Source organism: Harpia harpyja, chromosome 6 (assembly GCF_026419915.1).
Source record: "Harpia harpyja isolate bHarHar1 chromosome 6, bHarHar1 primary haplotype, whole genome shotgun sequence".
NCBI classification, from domain to species: Eukaryota; Metazoa; Chordata; class Aves; order Accipitriformes; family Accipitridae; genus Harpia; species Harpia harpyja.
Window position 1 is genome coordinate 9,559,441 of NC_068945.1, and position 21,777 is coordinate 9,581,217.

At 40.2% G+C, this 21,777-nt stretch overlaps 1 protein-coding gene across 3 annotated transcripts in view; it reads left to right on the forward strand.

Annotated features, from left to right (window-relative positions):
• ITPR2 (inositol 1,4,5-trisphosphate receptor type 2) overlaps window positions 1-21,777 on the forward strand; it is a 285,893-nt gene that overhangs the window by 129,013 nt on the left and 135,103 nt on the right. For all 3 annotated transcript variants that reach the window (XM_052790972.1, XM_052790971.1, XM_052790973.1), the window contains 8 exons: window positions 3,064-3,153; window positions 3,307-3,432; window positions 5,229-5,351; window positions 6,961-7,161; window positions 11,477-11,728; window positions 13,291-13,416; window positions 18,344-18,472; window positions 19,080-19,200. In XM_052790972.1, the coding sequence (XP_052646932.1) occupies window positions 3,064-3,153; window positions 3,307-3,432; window positions 5,229-5,351; window positions 6,961-7,161; window positions 11,477-11,728; window positions 13,291-13,416; window positions 18,344-18,472; window positions 19,080-19,200 (1,168 nt within the window). The remainder of the gene's footprint in view (window positions 1-3,063; window positions 3,154-3,306; window positions 3,433-5,228; window positions 5,352-6,960; window positions 7,162-11,476; window positions 11,729-13,290; window positions 13,417-18,343; window positions 18,473-19,079; window positions 19,201-21,777) is intronic.

Below are 21,777 nucleotides of genomic sequence, written 5' to 3' on the forward strand. Positions count from 1 at the left end.
TTAAGTCAGATGTAAGAGGTGAGGTGCTGGTCATAATCTACAAAGTGTGAAGCAGGTAGCTAGCTTCAAGCAGATAAACACGCCTGTGCGATCCCATGCTTTCTTGGAATGGATGCTGGGTATTCAGTACTGAGCTGGATGAACCTCTAAGTCTTCAGGGAATATGCTTCACTTGCCTCTGCTTAATTTTTCCCAAACAACGTTAAAGTGCACACAAGGGCTTAAATTACATTCCAGAATAGTCTTATATTAAGCCCAAGTTTCTGTCCTCACTGAATCACGTTGCAAGATTGGCATAAGAGTTTTAAAAAATCATATATATTTTTTTGTCCCTTAGGCTTCTGAGTCTGCTGGGGTAATTGTTTCCGTCTTTCTATCATAACCTGGAGGGGCTAGAGACTTACTTTTTTCTTTGCAGTCCTATGACTCCAGAAATGGGATTTGTAGAAAAAAGGCCATGTTCTTCTAAAGAAAGTATCTAGAGTTCTCCACAGGTAAAACAACAAATCTTACATCCATGCAGAATCATCTTGATAGGAACTGGAGATCAGAATTATAGTAAAGAGTGCTTGGAGTTAGGTCAGACATAAATTAGACACCGTATAGGATTAGGAAGAAATGCTGAAATTGATCTCGCATAACTGAGCCTTGCTTGAGAAGGGAAAAGCAGGTAAAGTCTGTTTATTTGGTTATCTCTAGTAAGGGTGTTATCAGTCTGTATAGATACCATGGACTACGGGAAGTGTGGTCTTTATTGTCCTGTCACTGGAGGATGCATTGGTAGTGTAGCACCAGAAACACAGATCTGAGGAGAAGAACTTGTCTCAGTGAAAGGATGCTCAGGTGAAGCTGTAATACAGTGCAGTGGCATTTACAGAGCTTCTCATCTTCGCCATCAGCTAAGAAAGTTCAGTGAGGTTTTGAGTGGCCTAAAATTTCAGCTCCCTTAGGCACCTCGTGTTCCCTTGCTCTCCTCTTTCTGGTCTGTGGCAGTTTGCTTTGGTTCTGAGAATGTTTGAACAAACATCTTCTGAAACTTCATATATAGGTTGAGAACTGAGACTTCTGAGAGTGGCCCTCATTCCCCTGGTAAGTAAATACAGCCTGTTGAGGGCAAAACTGTACCAGCGTGAGACTGACTTGCACAGCTGTCCTGCTGAGATGAGTAAGACTATTTCAGCGGCGGGGAACTGCTCGGACTGAATGCTGGAATCTGGGCCTCCATTTGGGGGCTAGAAAGAAAGGATCCTAAGACTGATGCAGAGTGATATCCCAGGCATTTTATGAATAGAGGAAATAGTCTTTTTCAGAAAATACCATTTTCTAAAGGTGGGGTACTCAGATGAGAACGTTTCTCAGTGCGATCTCTATGACTCCCTGTCCCCTGTGGAAAAGTGTGACAGAGAATGTCTATCATGGGGCGTAACGAAGCAAGATATGCAACTGAGTGTCTCTGGTATCCCAGTGGTGTGATTGTCTCTTGGTAACTACATCCCTGGCATACTCTTATGGGTTCAATAAACAGTTTTTCATTTTCTTAAGAGAAAGGATAGATTCAGCAGTTTAATGCTGATCAGCACTTCCAGATAAGACATATAGTTCACATGGATTATAAAACTACTTTGATTGAGGAAGAATGCTGATAAAAGTAACAGGTAAATTAATCTTGGTTAACCCACGGTCCCAGAACAGAGGAGGGTGGTTAATTATAGCAAAGAGCCTGAAATATCTTCCAAAGTATTGATTCAAACAGCTAGAGAGAAGGCAGCATGCATACTAACAAACCTAAACAAATAAAAATCCACTGTTGTTGCATAGATCAACATGACCACGCTGAACAGCAGTGCTGACGCTGTTATAAACAGCTTCCGTGGCCAAGTGGTGCAGCTGTTCTTGCCCCACTGGAAATTAAGACCAGATGGGATTTATAGAACTCCTCATCTTCACCATCAGCTAAGAAAGTTCAGAGGGAGGTTTCAAGAGGTATAAACATTCAGATTGGCGTGCATGTGTGTTTTAGCATAATTCTCTTCTCTAAAAGAGTAGGAAGTTTGAGGACACAAGGAAAAACAGAAGTGCACCTGTTTGGTTCTTTTTTATGCTATTATATTGGTTTACATCCTTGTGGTTATACTGTGAGGCCGTCTTGAGATCTGCTACAGTTTTTCTACATGCTTAATAATTTCAGCATCCAAAGTCTCCAATCTTTCAGTTCTTTGTGCTTCCAGTTAAGAAAGGCATACTATAGCTGGCAGCAGAACAAAAAAAAAAAACCCACTGCCAGTATTCTAAGTAGCAGTATTTGTGTAGATGTTCTTCTGTGTTTTGATTGAGATATGCATGGAAAGGTGTGTGGTTGTTGACAGTTACTTACTGCCTTGATTTCTCTTATTTATCATACCCAGCTGGGGCTTTCTATGAGCCAAGGCCCAGAGCAAGCATACAGTGTCATGACTGGATGTTGCAGTTTTACATAAAGTTCTCATTTGTTTTTAAATCCTTTCCTGCATCATCCAGAGATAAGGACAGAAGTGTCCTCTTCATGGGAGGAACATTGCTAATTTCTACATGCTACTTGTTCCTGCTGAGAACTCCACCTTATCTCAACTACAGAGGTCATCTTAAGCTCGTTCTCGGGACTTTTTAATGTTCACATACATAGACTTTGTAATCTTTCCAGCTGTATTAGAGATTTTTGGAACAAGTGGGTGGCTATTGAAATACACTTATAGGCCCTATTCTCATAGTATCTAAATTCCTTGGGATGTCTAGTCTGTGATTTAGGGATGTATTCTTTTTTAGGAGGATCAGAAGCATGAAGACATAGACTATAGAGTAGTTGCCTCAAATCGTGTTGCAAATTTGAAACAAAGAAGGACTTGAAAGTGAATCTTTTCACTCACTGGACTGGTGGATAAAGAATAAATGAGTCTTTACTCTCTGTGTTATATCTGTTCCCTATGAGCTGCTGTAATACTTCTTCACTTGCTGTTATTAAATATAACTAGTTCATGTTGAGGAAATTGCAATAGATCTCCACTTGTTGTGTGTTCTTTGTTACAGGAGTCAAATATTTTGAGTCCAATACAGGATGGGACCAAAAAACCCCAGATAGACAGCAATAAAAGCAATAACTACAATATTGTTAAAGAGGTTGGTATATCTGCTAAGAAACTCGGTTGACGTACTTGTTTGATAAGTAGATTTGGTGATTATTTTGAAAGAATGTATTTTTGTTTGTTTCTGTGTGACGTGACTGGTTCTTTGCTTGCTTGCATGCTTATTTATTTGTTTATTTATTTATAGATTTTGATTCGACTCAGCAAACTTTGTGTTCAGAATAAAAAATGTCGGAATCAACAGCAGCGATTGCTGAAAAATATGGGCGCCCACTTGGTAGTGTTGGACCTTCTGCAGATACCCTATGAAAAGGTTATTCTCATAATTTTAGTGGTGAAGAACGTGAACGCAATAAAGGGAGAGGCCTCAAGAGGCCCAAGAATCAATGTGATTTTTTTTTTTTTTAACTGAATTCAGTCAACTATGGTACAAACATGAAATGATGATACCATTTTCTACCTTCAGAATAATGGGTTTGGTCCTAAGTTTAAATATGGATGCCTGCATAGAACAGGTTTTATTAAGAACTTAATGCTTACTGCCTCAGGTTCCTGGATGTCACTGCGCTATCATCCCATTCCTGATATAGGCAAACCTTAGATCTGCAGTCACTGCACAGTAAGAAGTATTGATTTAATGGAGCTCCTGGCAGAGTATCTAAATTCAAATGTTGGGTACTGATGTGAGTGCTATCATAGATACATAAGATGGACAAAAAGCTTTCAAGGATCAAGTCTGAAATAATATCTTTGTTTCTATGGTGGATGCCTCTAACCTAGTTCCACTTGCAAGTTTTTCAGAAGACAATATGATTTTGTACTGATTTAGTAGCATGGAGCATGCAAATGAATGATCTAGATAGCCTTTTGAAGAGCACGACTGTGATGGTTTAACCCCATGCAGCAACTAAGCACCACACAGCCGCTTGCTCACTCCACTCTACCCAGTGGAGTGGGAGAGAGAATCGGGAAAAAAGTAAAATTTGTGGGTTGAGATAAAGACAGTTTAACAGAACAGAAAGGAAGAAAATAATAATAATGATAATAATAATAAAATGACAATAGTAATAAAAGAATTGGAATATACAAACGAAGTGTTGCACAATGCAATTGCTCACCACTTGCCGACCGATGCCCAGTTAGTTCCCGAGCAGCAGTCTGCCCCCCTCCAGCCAACTCCCCCCAGTTCATATACTGGGCATGACGTCACATGGTATGGAATACCCTTTTGGCCAGTTTGGGTCAGCTGTCCTGGCTGTGTCCCCTCCCAACTTCTTGTGCCCCTCCAGCCTTCTTGCTGGCTGGGCATCAGAAGCTGAAAAATCCTTGACTTGGTATAAACACTCCTTAGCAACAACTGAAAACATCAGTGTGTTATCAACATTCTTCTCATACTGAACCCAAAACATAGCACTATAGCAACTACTAGAAAGAAAATTAACTCTATCTCAGCTGAAACCAGGACAACATCTTTCTAGATCTTATAGGAAGCATTGAGAGGAGATAAACTCTTCTGGGCTACATTTTCCTGAGTGTTACACACTACTGTTATGATACAGACACTGGGTTCAGCTGTCTTCAGTAAAATAGTGCTTGTCCATGTAGGTGGTTCATCAAATCATAGTTAGAATACTATATGAGAAGAATATAAAATGGGGAGGAAACTAGACATATATTTGTGTGGCAGTATGTGTATGAACATATCTATTCACGTAGGTGTACACATACATGCACACATACATCTGTTTCTATATGTAGCTATATAAAAGCCAAAGCTTTTCAAAAGCTTAAAATCAATGCAGGCTAGAAAGCTTTTTTTGAACATCAAGCCACTTAGCACTTTTTTAAACTAGGAAATTATAACCATACATGAGGAAGTCTGAGTTTGTGCTCTTACCTGTGACTCCCCATGGTCAAGTTGATTCAGAGTAAGGTATAGCCACTAATGGACTCTGAAGGAAACTAGATCAGTTGCTTTTGCTGGAGGGAGAATTCCTGCCTATAAAGGCTAGGAGAATTGATTTGTTCCTGGCTGAATTCACGTTGTGCAGTTTTAACAAGTGTGTTTAGGTACGCCCAGCTGATTTTGTTTGTCTTTTCTTTCTGCAGAGTGATGAAAAGATGAATGAAGTTATGAATCTAGCCCACACTTTTCTTCAGAATTTCTGTCGAGGAAATCCTCAGAATCAAGTTCTCCTCCACAAAAATCTCAGCTTGTTCTTAACTCCAGGGGTAAGTATTTAATTTTAAGGAAAATATTATAACTGGAAGTAAATTTGGACTTGCTGAAAAATCACAGTGCTAAATAAATAATTTCATTAAATTATGCCCTCTCTGCCTTATCTTCTCTGTCCTTGGCTTTCATCCCCTATTGTCTCCTCTTCTCTGTCCTGTCTTTTCTCCCTTCTCTTTGCTCATTATGTCATTGTTTTTAATATTGCCATTTTAAAAATGGAAAACAATATTACCTGTGGAGTTTACTGGAAGTATCTATGAACATGTGTCACTTCGTCGCATCATGTTTAGCTCAACTCTGATCTTACTCATCCTAACTCACTCACAGATGGACTATAAGTCAAGGTAGAAGGTGCTGTGACTGTGCTGTCATGAAGCTTGTGTGACAGCAGAATCAGACCCAGACATTTTTGTTGATGATGCTTCCATTTGATTCAACTAATATAAATTTGATCTTTTATTAAATCATTGTCGTTACAATAAATCTCTTTGTCACGGTCCGTTTGTGTATGTGTGTGTTTAGAGATACAGTCATATAGAATGACAGCTTGCTCAGTGGCAGATCTACTAAGCAAAACATGCTTTTATTAGAAAGAGTGTGAGTATTAGGATTGTAGACCCCTGGCCTGCGTACATTAGGAAGCATTTGTTCTGTTATTATTTACGTATGCTTTTTTTGTGAAGTTAGTGAAAGGCGCTGAGCTGACCATAGTGGGGACTAGTGCCCAGACTCCATCCTATCCAACACTGACACTTAACTCAGGTGCCACGTATGGAGCCTGCTTGCACTTGCATTTCTGTTCTTTTGAAGTTGATCTTCTGATCATCCCAGTTATTGTGCTTTTGTTCACATTGTGTTCACATTGTGGAGCAAACTTGGTGTGGATTCCTTTCAGAGGACACTAAACAGAAACGTATAATCTAGGAGCACACCTGACCCTCATGAGCCTTTATTTCAAGGGATCAAACTAGAGCAAGTTTGAAACAAAAGCCTCAAGAATGCATAAAGTCTTGATGCTGGGTCCTCAGCAGCATCCCTTTCTTGCTACAGATCTGTTCCTCTTGTACCATGCTACTCACCTATAGAAACATAGCCTTAGGCTCCTCTGTAGTTAATGTGGAAAGAGATGTTCTCTCAGAGAGTGATCAGACTGCACATGCAATGATTTGCCTGCTGGAAATGCTTGCCTCTGTCAGCCATAGATAGAGCCAGAGGTAGCTAATCATCTTATTTGGTTGCCTCAATGCAAAATTTCGTGGCGAGTGGGATGAATGTGGTCTCAGTTGTCACGTATACCAAAGTTCCTATAGAGTGCTCTAGCAGCATAGCGTGTGTATGTGTGTGTCTTCACCTTCTACATGGGCACAGATTTTGTTTATGTCCACTTCAGGACCATTTTGTACTCATAGGAAAGCGTGGAGGAATCCCATCATAAATAAAAGCTAGGCCCTAAGGTCACTGGTTAATCACTGGGCTGGTGCGCATTTGACTGTTCCAGTTTCCCTTTACCAATGTGCCTTTCTCTAGTCTAGCCTCCTGTGAATCTTTCAATCTCAAAACAAATCTGCTCTTCTTACAAGGTTGTTTTGGTTTTAATCTGTATAGCTCCTGGAAGCTGAAACCATGCGGCACATATTCATGAATAATTACCTTCTGTGTAATGAAATTAGTGAAAGAGTGGTGCAGCACTTTGTACACTGCATTGAGACGCATGGCCGTCATGTGGAGTACCTGCGTTTCCTGCAGACCATTGTGAAAGCAGATGGCAAATATGTGAAAAAATGCCAGGACATGGTAATGACAGAGGTAAGTGAAGTGTTCGTATGTTTATCACTCGTGTGATGTCTTTTTAACACACTAGTATTTTGAGGTTGCTTTTTCTGCTGTTGATACCAATGGGATATAATGGCATCATTGCTTTAGAATTTTAAACGGTATCACAAATAATGAATATTTTAGCAGACGTTTTGAGGAGTTTAATCTAATTTTGTAAGGCCATCTGTATAACTACTAGAAAGAAAACATGAGTGTTAGCATGGTGATACAGAGATGTCTATTTGTAGATGATGTAGCATGGAAATCTCAAGCGTTACATAAACCTTCATTTTACTGTACTGTAATTTAGGATCCCATTTATGCACCAAACTTGCCATATCATGGCACGGTTTTGCCATATAAGAGGCTCTTACCTCTATGGATTTGTCTAAATAGTGTTGTAGACCATTTTTTTAGCATGTGAGCATGTAACAATTCTACGTACTAGTTTCTGCTTTTCTTCTGTTCCAGAGCATTTCTGTGAGAGTCAGTAGAGCTACTCCAGCTTTAACTAGCTAGATACAGAGTTTGACCCAGTAAATTCCACAGAGTGGTTTGTGGACAAATCTTTATGCCAATAAAGTTACTAGGAAAATACCTAATTGACTTCTCTGCAATTAGGATTTGATCTGTAGTGTGCATGATAAATGAAGTCTTGAACTTGCAGAAACTCACGCATTTAACTGTAATTATTTTAACAGTTCAACGAGATTAATAAGTGCATAAAGTTGAATACGGTGAAAAGTCCGGGTAGGATCAGAGTCCAAGGAACATTTTTCTTTACTTTACAAAGTGCATTTTCTTGGTTTTTTTTGAAGAGACATCTTCACGAAGAAAACAGAGATAAGCTCTGGTTGTGGTATGAATAAAACTAAACCCTGCTGAAATTTTGTTCCACAGCAACAAAGAGGAAAAACTTCTAATTAAGAAAATAAAGCTTCAGCCTACATGGATAACCTTTAATGGAATCCACCTCAACCTTTTCATTTTGACTGAAGTGTTTTAACATGCAGTATCAATTACAAGCCTTTGATTTACATTATTCAAATGGTTCTTGTGCCTTTGTGCTTTTAGATTTTTCCCCTTCCACCACAGCTTCTTGTAGGTTTTTACTTTCTCATCAAACGAAATTTTTAGGTTTTTCTCAATTTAAATACATTTTGTTACTGACCTGTAGTAGCACAAAGATAAATTGTCATATTACATTTTCAAGCTGACTGCATGATGAAAATCGAAATGAACTCGGATGTGACATTTACATCATGAGTCCTGCAGGAATTTGCTGGGGGGAGGGAGCACCCCTATTTTGATGAAAGAGGGTAACATGATGATCTGTTTAAAAAAAACGTAGGAAATTACAGGTAAGTAATTATGATTTGTTAGAAAAGGATGCTAATAGTGAAATTTGAATAGTGCTTGAATGCAATCCAATATAAAGGGAACAGTGTAGCCAAATGGTTGGAACTTGCCATTGATTCAGTACAGTTTCTCAGTAGACAACCGAGATGTACTTTGTGACCTTAACCAAGTGGTGTAACTTTTTCTGTGCCTCCAGATGGGGCATGTAAACAATTTACCACAAGACAAGCTGGAGTATGAGTGTACAGCATGCCTTAACTACTACAGTGTTTTTTTACCCATGGGAAGTATACTGTAGCTTATTCCTGTTTAATGGAACTAAGGGATAAACTGATCATATTTACATGTTTTAGAAAGTGCATACAGATGAAGGAGCACCACTGAGAAAGAGTACTTTCATAAAATATGTTGAACATTCCCAATCTGGCTTATTCACTTGTTCTCATATCCTTGGTCCCCATGTCTGTAGAGTGGTAGTAATGGTGTTTACTGACCTGAAAGGTTCTTTAGGGCACTTTTTCCTCGTTACAAGCATGCTTTGAGGTTCCTGGAAGAACAGCGCCTATCAGTGCAAACATTATTACAAAAGGGAAAGCAGAATTTACTTTTGAACAAGATCAATGTGGCAGCAGTGTTTTCTATTATCTATAGTATTCTGGAGTGATACATCGCAGAGCATCAACAGCTGCTCCAGTACTGACCAACCTTCATTATACTTCCATAGAGTCCTTAACTCATTGAAAATATACTTCAATGGAAGAAAATACTGCTGGTGGTTTGGGTTTTTTTTTTATCCATCACTGAGCTCATGATGCTCAGTGAGAACTTTGGCTAACACTGGATACTTCTCTTCCTTTTCTGCTTTTAAAGGGACATCATTTCCTCTGTTTGGGTCAGTATTTGGATGCCCTTCGCAAATCACATTTAGAACTGGAGCACTTGGGGAAAGGGGATGACATCTTCTTCTACCCTTGCATTTACGATGATTACCTTGTCCCCCTTAGCTCTTCTTGTGCTGATGCAACTTCGTCTGTTTCGGTTTGTGGTTCCTCACAGTCAGTGTGTAGTAAGCATGCCATGCAGCATCATATTTCACAAGTTCACTATCTCCTGGTAGTTCTTCCTCATTCATCAGTGATAGGTACATGAAAGGATGAGGGGTCAGTTTGACTTGATATGATAAAATATCAAGCAATACTGGTACAGATTAGGTCTGGATTTGACATAACAGTGCAACCCTGTGGGAACCTGAAGAGACTTGTCTTCCCTTTTCTCTGTGCAAAATGTACACAAGTGGAAAATAACCATGGGAATGTGGTGAACAACTAAATAGAAAGTGACAGAGCATGTACTTTCCCAGAGGGCTCGGTGTGGATTTTTTCTATTATTTTGTATGTGAAATGTCCTAAGAGCATAGTATTCCAGACATCAGTATTAAAAAGTTAGGTCAATTTTCCAAACACTCGTATTCCCCCCCCCCCCCTTTTTTTTGCCATTGAGTGCAATGAAATTAATGGTATCTGGGTCCCTGTACGATCTCCTTCCCCCTTTCCAAGCACTGGTCCCTTTAAAAACTTTTTTCTGTGCTGTGGATTGTCCAGAAAATGTCTATTTTGAAAAGTCACAAGTAGAAACATTTTAAAAACCCAAAGATAAATGGGATTTGCAGAAAGGACTGAATTCACAATTCACTCCATCCAATTGTCAAAGTAAAAATAAGCAAGAAACAGGGAAAACACAATCAGAAAAGTTGTAAATTAAAAATCTGAAATGCTGAAACCCTGGAAAATGTAATGAAATTTTTGACTTTTCATTCTGGGAGACTAATTTTCATTACTGCTCTGATTGCTTTCCCCTTTCTCAACAGCTCCACCAACCTTTATTTCTACCCTTGAATTCAGTAAGCTAGGATTTCATGTCACATATAGACTTGGATATGTCAGGTGCCTTATTCACAAAATACATACGGCTGTTGTGCTGCCAAGGTGTATTCTGTACTAGGAAAGGTTTATGGGAGCTTATTTCCCCCTGCACTGAGAGTACATTATGCTTAAAAGGAAAGTGATGGAGAGAAGACAGGACTACTGTCCTGTCCCAGCTCCAGTCAAGCACATAGAGCAGCGCTGGCAGTAGGTATATTCAGTGTTCAGGGGGTTCAAAACAGGGTTAGAGCAAAACTTTTCTGTGAGATCTGCTGAGATGGGGCTGCCAGCATCCACCTCCGCTCTGGATCCTCTTGAGATGAGCAATGCACTTGTAGCAAAATCAAATATTTATCACATACACTAGTTTTCTGTTAAATGGAAGTGCTGGCATGACACTGACAATGTCAAGACCCACCTGCCAAATTTGCACAGGCAGGGAGTAATTGTCCTTTGTTTCCAATGCTAAGCAAGGGCACAGAAGAGGGAGGTTGGTTAAATTCTGGGTGAGCCACAGGCTTTTTGTGTGAGGTAGCACGGAAGATTTAATCTCTCTGCACCTCAAGCGCCTATCTATAAAACAGGGATGATAACGCATCCTGGCCTCACAATAGGAGGTAAGGGTAATTAATTAACTTCAAACAAATATTGAGATGGTAGGAATAATAAGGATGGCATACTATCTTAGGTAAACATAGAGCTACATAGAAATTAAACTTCACATTGACCTTGTATTAGCTCACTTCTTGGTGAGTTATTCCAGATTTGCACTTACATAGATAAGAGCAGAAGTTTGCCTTGGATAGTGTTTTGACATGTGCATTTGGTAAGCCACATCAGACTAATTTTTAGTTTTTGGTTTTTTTTTTTTTTTTAGCTAGAGAGTCTTTGCATACTTACAGGTAGAACAAAATAAGAAATTAAGAAAATCATAGAATCATTTAGGTTGGAAAAGACCTTTAAGATCATCAAGCCCAAAATGACTGCAGTGCAGGGTGCTTAAAACTCTGTGATATCTTTTTCAGCTGATAAATGGTGGTGAAGATGTGTTGATATTCTACAATGACAGAGCATCATTTCCAGTCCTACTCCAAATGATGTGTTCAGAGCGAGATCGAGCAGATGAGAGCGGACCCTTAGCATATCACATCACTCTAGTGGAATTGCTAGCGGCTTGTACAGAAGGAAAGAATGTATACACAGAGATCAAGTGCAATTCACTCCTGCCACTGGATGACATAGTGAGAGTAGTGACCCATGATGACTGCATACCTGAGGTAAGATTCACTGAATGAGGAAGCAGACTTACCATTTTTAGAAGCTCAGAAAATGTTTTGTTGTTTATAATATACTGACAAGTTGCATATTTGCACAGAAAACGGGCTGGAAACAGGTAGTGTTTGTTAAGGTGAATAAGTGAGAAAGGATAGCCAGTATTTTCTTAAATAGAAAATTCCTTGTCCCTTATGCTTTGATTGTCAGCTTTTTGGGGCAGACACCTTGTTTTGTTTTCCTGGGTTTGTCCAGCCACTATCAGAGTTCAATGCTCTGATAACTTCTGGCTGTAGCTGCGAAGACTCAGCTGAGTGGTTTGTCAAGCCAACATTTTGCTGCTGTCTGAATTTGTTGGAAATGATGGGTAACATTCTGGCCACGCTGAAGTCAATGGGAGTTTTGGGTGAAGTCTCGTTTTATTAAATTCAACTGCAGTCTGGCAAATGTTTTTATTCACTGCCTATCAAGGCCCAATTCTGCAGCCACTACTGGTTATGCTTCAGTAGGACTGTGATACCTCACGCTGATCAGAAGAGGAATGTTTGTTTGCACCAAACCTGATGTGATCAAAAGAAATCTTTTCACAGTCTTTGCAAGGAGCTTGCTCTGGCCTCATGTATTGGTCAGATGGATTTCTGCAGGCTATCTAGTGGAAAAACATGGCTCATATCAACAGAACTGGGACCTGCAGGAGTAAAGACTCCCTCTATACTATGAAAAAGTCCCCTTGTGATCAACTGATTATTTTCTTAAAAAGAAAAATGTTTGCTTTGGTTCCTCCTAACATTAATTTCAACAGATGCTAATTAAAAAAAGCCCAAACAAATGAAACCTAAAAGTCTGACTTGAGTTTTCTCCTGACTGCATTAAACATATGCAACTATCTCCTCTCCTTTGACCACAACAAGAAATTTTCAGTGTATCTGCGTATGTTTATATTTAATCTATGCTTTTCAGGCACTGGATATCCATTTTTATGATGTGCACATGCAGACTTGTAATGCAGGAGAGGAGCGAGACTGCAGTCCTCCTGTTAAGCCCTGTGCTGCTGTGGCTGCAGTCCCAGCACTGCACAACCTTTCTCTTCCATTTAGATGCGAGTTACACCCACCACGAATGCAGAATGGGATTGCAGTCCCAGCTCTGCTAAAGACATTTTTTTTGATATTTGGCAGGCCTGTCACAAGGCATCAACCCACAGCAGTCAACCAGCAAGTGTAGGGATGTCCTGCGTTTTGACAGCTCCTGGCTTTGGAGCCAGGTCCTTGTAGTCTTAATATCTTTTAAATATCAGATTTATTATTAGTTTGTTTTGTGGGGGGTTTGTCGTTAGATTAAGAATGGTTGCAAAACCTTTCCATTTTTCTTCGTGTGATCTTTCAGTAAGTGCATTAATGCATTTGTTGCCGTGCTTCTCCTTAAATCTTCAGAATTGAACATACGCATTATTACTGTTATTAGTTGAAGGATCATCTTTATTCAGTGTTTTTGCAGATAGAGAATGTCATGTTAATGATTTTTACTGCTCCAATTCATATTGTTTGTGTTTTTGCTGTTCCTGCAGGTGAAAATTGCCTATGTTAATTTTGTTAACCACTGTTACGTGGACACTGAAGTGGAAATGAAAGAAATCTATGCCAGTAACCATATTTGGAAGTTATTTGAGAACTTCCTTATTGATATGGCAAGGGTAAGCTTCATGAGATGTTAAATGTTACAGTATAGTCATAGGTGGCAACTGAACTGGCAATAACTTTTTTTGGTGAACTTTTATTTTATTAAGTATTTTTTTCAAAGTTGACAATAGAATAGGTGTGGGGTTTTTTTAACAAACGGTCATTTCTATGTTATTTATCATTTAACCTGCTAATTACTAGCAGTCTTCTCTTTCTAAAAGGGCATCTTGGAACCCATGTTCCTTTCTCTTTTCTTCCAGAAAAATAAATTGGATGTATGTACAGAGTTGAGAGTCTGTGTACGTCTTCTGGGAGCTTGTGTTACATGTTATTATGGTGGTGACTAAAAAAAAAAACCAAAAAACCCCACATCTGTAATCTTCTTGCTTTACTCTGTTAGTACAGTGAGGATCAGGGATCAAGAAGTTCTTTGGCTCATGTTCCTTCTTTAATCTCACTTTGGCCTGTGTTTGTCTTTTATTCTACTGTCACTACATTCTCACCACTGATGTGAAAGGCAGGTGTAGAGCTATAGTGTTTCAGAATACTAATTCATATATAAACTACAGGCTGTGATTCCATTCCCTGGTATTTTGGAGGCAGAAAATGAGGGAAATCTCATGACTTCCAGAAGGATAAAATACAATAGTAGAGCCATGAGGGGAAGCTAGTGTGACATAATGATTACAGCTTACGTTACATATCCTTTTCTAGGAGGTTAATGCTTCTTGTAAGAGCCTAATATTAACACCAACTATTGGAGTTGTTCTTTCTGCTCAAGAAGTAGAACCACAGGTTTTTGGTGGCTGGTGGGCTGTATTTGATCTGTGACGCTGGACAGTATTTTGGAGATGTTATAGAATATATTGTCATAGTGCATGCCTATCTTTTCCCAGTCCACGTTCTGTTACATTTTATAATCCTTAAGTTCTCACTCCTTGCATTCTTCATTTTGTTGAAATAAAGAAAAAAAGATAAAAGAATCTCAATTCAGTCCTGCAGTGGACATTTACCCCAAAGTAATAGTGCGCCACAAAATAATTTCTTTGAAACCTGTTGGGAGAAAATACCATGAATTATAGCCAGAAGAAGTATAAGTGCAGACTTGTGCTGTACGGTAGGCACTGGAACCTGTTAATTTCTCTGTGGAACAGAAAACTTATAAATGGTTGGGTTTTTTCTTTTTTTTTCCCTAGGAACAGGTTAAGACAGGGATGTTTGTGCTCTCTTTTTTTGGTGGTAGCCATTTTCAGCAGTACTGAGACCTCTGCAAACCCTGTTTTCCTGCTCTTTGTCTTGTCTCTGTGGTTGTGTTCTACAGTGAAAGCCCTGCTGGACAAACCAAGGTCATTTGAAAATTAAGATCAGAAACCTCCTTGGAGGGGGATTCTGATTTTTAACCTTGCTGGTTTTACCCCAGGAAGTATTTTCTCCTGTTTAATTCTCTTTCTGGGTTGTGCTTTCCTGACGTGTCCTGGCCCTGACCCTCCAAACAGACTACCCTCCCTAGCCCTTGAACATGACCAATTTTTGTTGCCCTTGAGCTAGAAGCAGACATGCAGAAAGAGAGCTCTGTCCACAGTTGCTTTCATGAGCCTGGAGACAAACTGCACTGTGCCAAATGATGTAGAGTTGTCCTGATGCTAGTGACCACTGAGCTGGTTCTCACATACCCTTCTCATAAGAGAAATTAGACTCCAGGTCTTTGGAGGTGAAGGGTGAGGGTATTATTAATGCTGTATTTTGTGTGCGCGTGCTGTTGGCACCAAATGGCAAAAGGCAGGTTTATTTTGCTTTCCTGCAAAGCCCTCAGGGCAGATGCCTATTTAGTCCTTTTAATTTCCTGGTTAACGGCTAAAAGAACTAAAAGACAATGTCAGAAGTGCTCTGGCCTGTCCTGCTCTTCAGCCAGGTCCCTGTGGGTAGCCATATCTTCCAGGTTATTGAGTGTATTTGTTCAGGTTTGGTTTTCTGGGGCCCAGACAGAGCCCGTGTGTTATAAATACATCAGCGTTATGTAGCTATCAGGACAGTTAGAATGCTGTCAGCCTCATGAAAGATGTTACAATAGCTTTCAAAGCATTTAGAAAAAGAGTCCTTTGATCCTCTGTGTTCCAGTGAGCTAAAAGGGATGCATTTGCGTGGGGGAAGGGGGAAATGCTTTTCTTTTAGCTGCTACAAATCCCTGTCAGTGGGTGAGTTTGTGAGGTTTGAGTCTGAGTCTGTTATTAGAGAGCACTAAGGTGAAAGACGGAGGGTGTTATCCTCAGGTTGGATTCTTTCCTTTTTTATTAAAAAAAAAAAAAGTAACTGATGGTTTTTTTATCTGTTACTGGATTGAGGAAGGAAATATTTAGTCCCCAGCTGTCATTCTCTTTCAACAACGTGATACATTGCAAAGCAGGCATGAGGCGGATTCATGTATAAATTCAGTTTGCCAAAAGCAGTCGTGCTTTCAAAGATGCCCTGTTTCTACAGTTTCTGCCAGCCTACTTTCTCCCGTGTATGACTTAAAGCATTGCACTAAGCAAAGTGGGTGCTGCTGAAGGAAAGGCTTCCCTTTCCTGCGTGTGGCCCAGCCTGGAAGTCAGCAGCTGTAGTCTGAGCAGGATTAAAGAAAGAGCCAGGATCTGACAGCTGTAAAGTTATCCTGGCTTTCTCTGCAGAATTTTTGAAGTATTATTCATGTGAGTTTTGGTCCCAAAGCCTCTTAAGGGGTTTTTAAACACTGCTTTCTCAATCTTCATCTCCATTTCATGCATTTCAGGTTTTTTCTTCCATGGGGAAACATCTTTCAGTCCCCAAAGGGCAGAGGGATAAGAACAAATGAGAGGATTTCCAAATTCCTTCTGCGCTGGGAATTCAGACCGGTGTTGGAGCAGAGTGGCATCCCCACATATGGCTCTGCTTTTTAGGCAAGCGAAGGGGAAAGCTTAAAAGTGTTTTGAAATTTAGTTTTGGTGATTTCTGAATTCACCGTGCTAGCACTGCACAGCTTCCTGCCTTCCCATTGGGATCGCAAGTGCTGAGCCTCAGAGCTACTGGTTCCAGCCGAAATTGGCATGCAGATTAATTAAAAGCAGAAGAACTTCAAGAGGTTTTTAGTTCTATGATTTTTTTTTTTTGGGGGGGGGGGGAAGTTTTGATTATTAACTGAGTCTGTTACCTCCATGAGGACTGGGGGTGGTGGTCGTGTCATACTTTTCCCCAAACTGAAGGGCTGAAGAGTCTGCTTTTTCATTTTAGCCACTGTTGCTTCTCTGACCAAAATCTTTCCTTTCCTGGAGTGATGAAAACTGCACTACGTGGGGGCATGACTTGTTTATCTGACTCATTTTAGAAAAGCAGACAAGCAAAGCTCTTCAAGATGCCTCATTTCTATAGGTCTCAAGTTATCTTTGGTTATTCCTCTGCCTACCATATGACAATGCTTGTGTGTTATACTCAAAATGCTTTTGTGTTCCTGTGAGCTGTATCTTTCCCTGAACATGGGTGCTTTTGGATGTCACGTCAGTAACATTCCTTAAAACACTCCTGGTGAAATTGCTGTCTCGTAGTGTCCAAGTGTGACAGTGGCACTGTGTAATTAGAGAGAATGTTTGCCTTATGTGAGATTCAGGTGCTGTGGATTATCTTTCTGCTTCTGTCACCAACTTTTCTCTGTGACCTTAAGCAATTCACTCAGCTTCTCTGGACTTCAGTTCCCCATCCATAAAGCGATGTAATGGTAAGTATGTACCACCCAGGTTCATGATTGTGTGTTAAATGCTCAGATAGTAATGAGAAGGCTACCCCACCAGTCTATATACAAAATAAATTCTGCTTTCGCATAGATTCCCTAGAACATTACGGTAATTTGTGGCTTGCATAGGTGAAAGAGAGAACAGCTTTGCCTTTCATTTCTTGTTAAACATGACTAGAACTGCTTATTTAAAGGCTGTTGAAGAGGTTGTATGACTATAGTTTGTACTCCTTATTTGTCCAGTCTTGCCTTTCTCACCATGTTTGTCTCTCTGTAGACTCCTTTTAATACTGTTTACACTGACATATGCAAAGTCAACATGATTCTGTACAGATGTTCACAAATGTTGAAAAGAAATAAAGAAATAAAAGAAATACTGAAGGATGCAATCCACTCCAGTAATTTTTTCCTTTCTTTAAGCATGACATCTTTATGCAGCAACAAACTTTTAGTTTTGTACCAAAGGGTGTCTTCAGGAATCTTTTGTACAAATCTTCCCACATCCTCCCACCATTTAATCATCCTTCTGTGCTCCAGAGTTGTCCCAGTACCATCCATTCTCTTCTTTCATTGTTTTTAGCTTGTCTTTTGTATTTTCCCCATGTGGCTTTCCTAAGTAATGCTGCCTGCCTTACAGTTTGCAATCTTAAAGGCTGTTGGTATTGACTATGCTATTTCCTTTCTTTCCCTCTTTTTTTAACATTTTTCCTGCAAATGAGCTTTGCCTTCACCACCCATTTGTGGTGACTGATTGTAGAGAGAAGTTAAACGCTACATGAAATCTTTCTAACCTAAGGTGTTTATGTCTCATCTGTCTCTAAAGCCTCTTCCAACCAGCCCCCAACAGGAGGAAAGGCCCATTTTCTTCTTGAATCTGTCTAAATGTGTAAGTGGCATGCAATGTGCTGATTTAGGGGGATCTTTTTCTGTGGTGTGGCAAAGAACAGACAGCCAACCAGAAGGAGCTAGTTCAGAAAAGAAGGGTATTCAAAACACAACGTGGACCTCCAGGAAGAGGGATAAGCTATCACAAATACATCTTGAACTCTTAAGATAGTTATCTCTGGTAGATGTTTTTATAAAAATAATTTGGTTTTGTATTAAGAAGAAATATTACATGTGTTGTAATAAATACAAAATAATAAAGCTTGCTTATTTAAAAGAACTAAATCTCATTGTTTCCTTCTTCTTCCCTGTAGGTTTGTAACACAACCACGGATCGCAAACATGCAGACACATCTCTGGAGAAATATGTCACTGAGCCTGTAATGAACATTGTGAGTGGCTTCTTCAATTCGCCATTTTCAGATAACAGCACCAGCCTCCAGGTAAGGAAAAGAGACACAGACAAATAGGTAATTCAGACCATTAATGAGATACCTTCTGCTACCCAGATAGGAATGCTGTATCTTTACATCCTCCTTTAATGTTTCTGTCCCCTCTCGTGCCACTGGCTAGCAGCTTAATTCCTCTTTAAAACACTTACTCTTAATTTTTATCACTTACAGCTCTGAACCAGTAGACAGCTCAATATGGTCAGATTTACTCCTGGCTCTTGTGAAGTCACTGGAGAGAGAGTATCCTTGCAGAATAATGGTCTATCTTTGTATTTGTATGAGAAAAATGCTGTGTCCTATGACAAAAGGGACACATACCTGAGAACTGGGAAGACTCTTCTGTCCTTCTGCTCTGTACTGTGTTTGCTTGATATCAGTGGCTATCTGAGGAAAAATTGCATGATTTGGCCTTTTGAGAGGTGCAGCATTGACTTCTGTTCCCTCCAGTCCTGAAGAGGAAAGAGGGAATTTAATGGAGTTGTAACTTGAGTCTACAAGCTAAAAACCCCTTCCATGTGGATTACATTGTGTCAAACCCTAGGGCAGTTGTGAGGAGATTCTAAAGTGTAAAATTCCTTGTTTATTTTTTTGTTTTCAGACACACCAGCCTGTTTTTATTCAGCTGCTGCAGTCTGCTTTTAGAATTTACAACTGTACCTGGCCAAACCCAACGCAGAAAGCCTCAGTGGAGTCATGTATCAAGACTTTGGCTGAAGTGGGTAGGTGTCAGATTTTACTTTCCTTATTGTTGCCTGTGTTTTAAGGTCAGACTTACTTGAGGTTGAACAGTTTTTAATTTGACTCTACAATCCTGAAGTTGTGACAGTGGTGGTTTCAGAAATCCAACTTTGAGGCTAAATTCTTCCTCCTTTCATAACCCATTCAAATCTGTCCCATCAAATAGGGTTGTTAGGTGAAGCCTGTAGGTCAGAGAGATGAGTTTGCTAAGTGAGCGAGGGTTGCACTTTACCTCAAGCAAGTTATAATATTAAAACACAACATAAGCTATGAGAAAACCTGGGCATTTCTAGTCATGCTGGGCTACATTTGCACAAGCTTGTTGTAAGCAGCAGTGCATAGCAGTAGTGCATCGGAGAACACCCGTCATTTTTCCCCTCAGTTCCTGGGAGGTGCATTCATTATTGTCAGTCATGGTCCTGGGCTTGTTCAGGTTTTGTCCCATCAGGGAGTTGGGGATGGAAACCACAATTGTGCCACTCCATAGCTTCTCTGCTTACCCTTCACCATCAGGCCCACTCATTTACTGCTGTTACACAGTCAGCCTTGTCAGGGGAATACTGCCTTGCCCTGGCACCGAGACCAAATTCGGTCCTCAGGGCAGCTAGTAAGTTACATGCTTCCAAATAAATTCAAATACTGTGTTAAAGTGGAAGATGTAAAACTTTTTATCTTAAAATAAAAAAGATTCTTCACCAGTACATAGCGAAGACTGGCAAAAGTTCATTCTTAGGTTAAATTTCTGTGAATACAATTTTAAAGTTTTTTGCCATGACAGAAAAAAGGATTATCCAATGTAGTTTCTAAAAGTTAGTCATTCTGATTACTTGTGGAATAAGGTTCTGCTCAGTGTGAATAAAAACTGAGTAAAGGCAGACATATACAGAAACTGCCTAAATCCTATTGTTGATGCAATTTTTAAAAAGTTTTAATAAATAATGATAAAACAATATGAAAGGGTCCCTTAACCATCTGCCACATCTGTGGCATTGTAACAATTGACTCTAAATTTAAATTTTGGAGTAGCTTTACAGGAGTATCATTTAACATTTTAGCCAAAACATCTCATTAACTTTTTGTGTGAATGAGAATAAGCAGTTACCAAAAAACTTAGCAACCTTCAATTGTTTTATTTGTTGTGCAAATGATTTAATTATGGATCGAGCTGGCATGAGAACTTTGGAAGTTGAAGACATTTTATTCCTTTTATGCCACAGCTACTACAGTCTCAAATAAAGCTTTAGCTCTACAAATCCTTGTTTGTGTGTTTAACGCTTATGTTCCTGCTCTTCTCTGGAAGTTCTGGAAAGAGTCATCAATAAATTACTTCCTTTGGGAGTCTGGGGAAAGGGGGGAGAAGGAGGGCAGGTGAGAGTATTTTTGAGACCGAGCGTGCCCTATTTGTGCTTCTAGACAGCTTGGTGTCTTCATTTCTGTAGAGCTACACCTAAAATCAAATTCTAGCTCAGAGAGGTTTCTGTGTTATCTCACCAAGATGAGGGTGTTTGGAGACACCCGAGCATAATGCTGAGACAGCCAGGCTGAACTCGTCCCCGCAGCAGCCTGACGGGGAAAGCATGGGTCGCCTTAATGGGCTGGCAGATCCAGCTTCTTGGCCAGGTGTGCCAGCATGTGAAAGGGCTGGTGGTCTTTGGTAGGTAGTCTTCTGTGTGCCTCTTGTTCCTGGGGGAGCCAAGGGGAAAGCCCGAACGCAAGGCATGGCTGACGTCTGGAGTTTTCTTCAGATATGTGACTTTGTTCCCTATTTGGTGAATTAAATTTCTAACTCCGCTGTAGTCTTTTCTTTCATTCCTTTTTCTGTTTTACGGAGAGGGTTTACAGCTGGTTTTTTGACAAGTATGCTCTTGTGCTGTCCTATGGGTCCAGCCTTCCTGCTACTCTGGCTTTCCACCTGTGGGACCCCAGCCGTGCCTCGAGCCCTCTCAGGCGTGGCAGAGTGGAGCTGAGCTGCCGGTGAAGGGCATCATCCCGTCTCCTCCTCTGGGATTTCCCCGCAGCAGCAGCAGGGCAGGGAGGCTGTGCATCACCGGGGGTGCCGTGGGCCTGGCAGCCTCAGAGCTGCCCCCTGAAAGCACGCGTTAGCATGCACGTTGATGATTTCCTTGTCCGTATCATAATAACTGTTCAAGGATACATCGCTAGTATCAATATCGAGCATGGTAAAATTGTATTGTGTTGTGTTAGCAAATTGCCACACATTTTTTTGGTGTTTTATTTTGACAGTGCAGAAAGGGAGTATAAGGGAACAGGTGAAGGGGATTTCTCCAAAGAGCAAGTTAGCCGGCAAAGAAGTGGAAGCAGAGTTTTTAACAAACACCCCTGTGCAAAAGTTTGGCTGCCTAGTGACGATTTAACCACTGGTGATCCTCAGTATTTTTATGCACGGTGCCAAACCTGTCTTGCCTGGGCTAACTGAGTAGGCCTGCTCTGCTCTGCTGAAAGCTTTGGAAAAACTGTCCCAACTGGGGGTACCAGAAGCTTTTAAAATCAAGGCCCTTTTGTGATTACAGTGCATGCCCAGTGCCCTTCTCTATTGG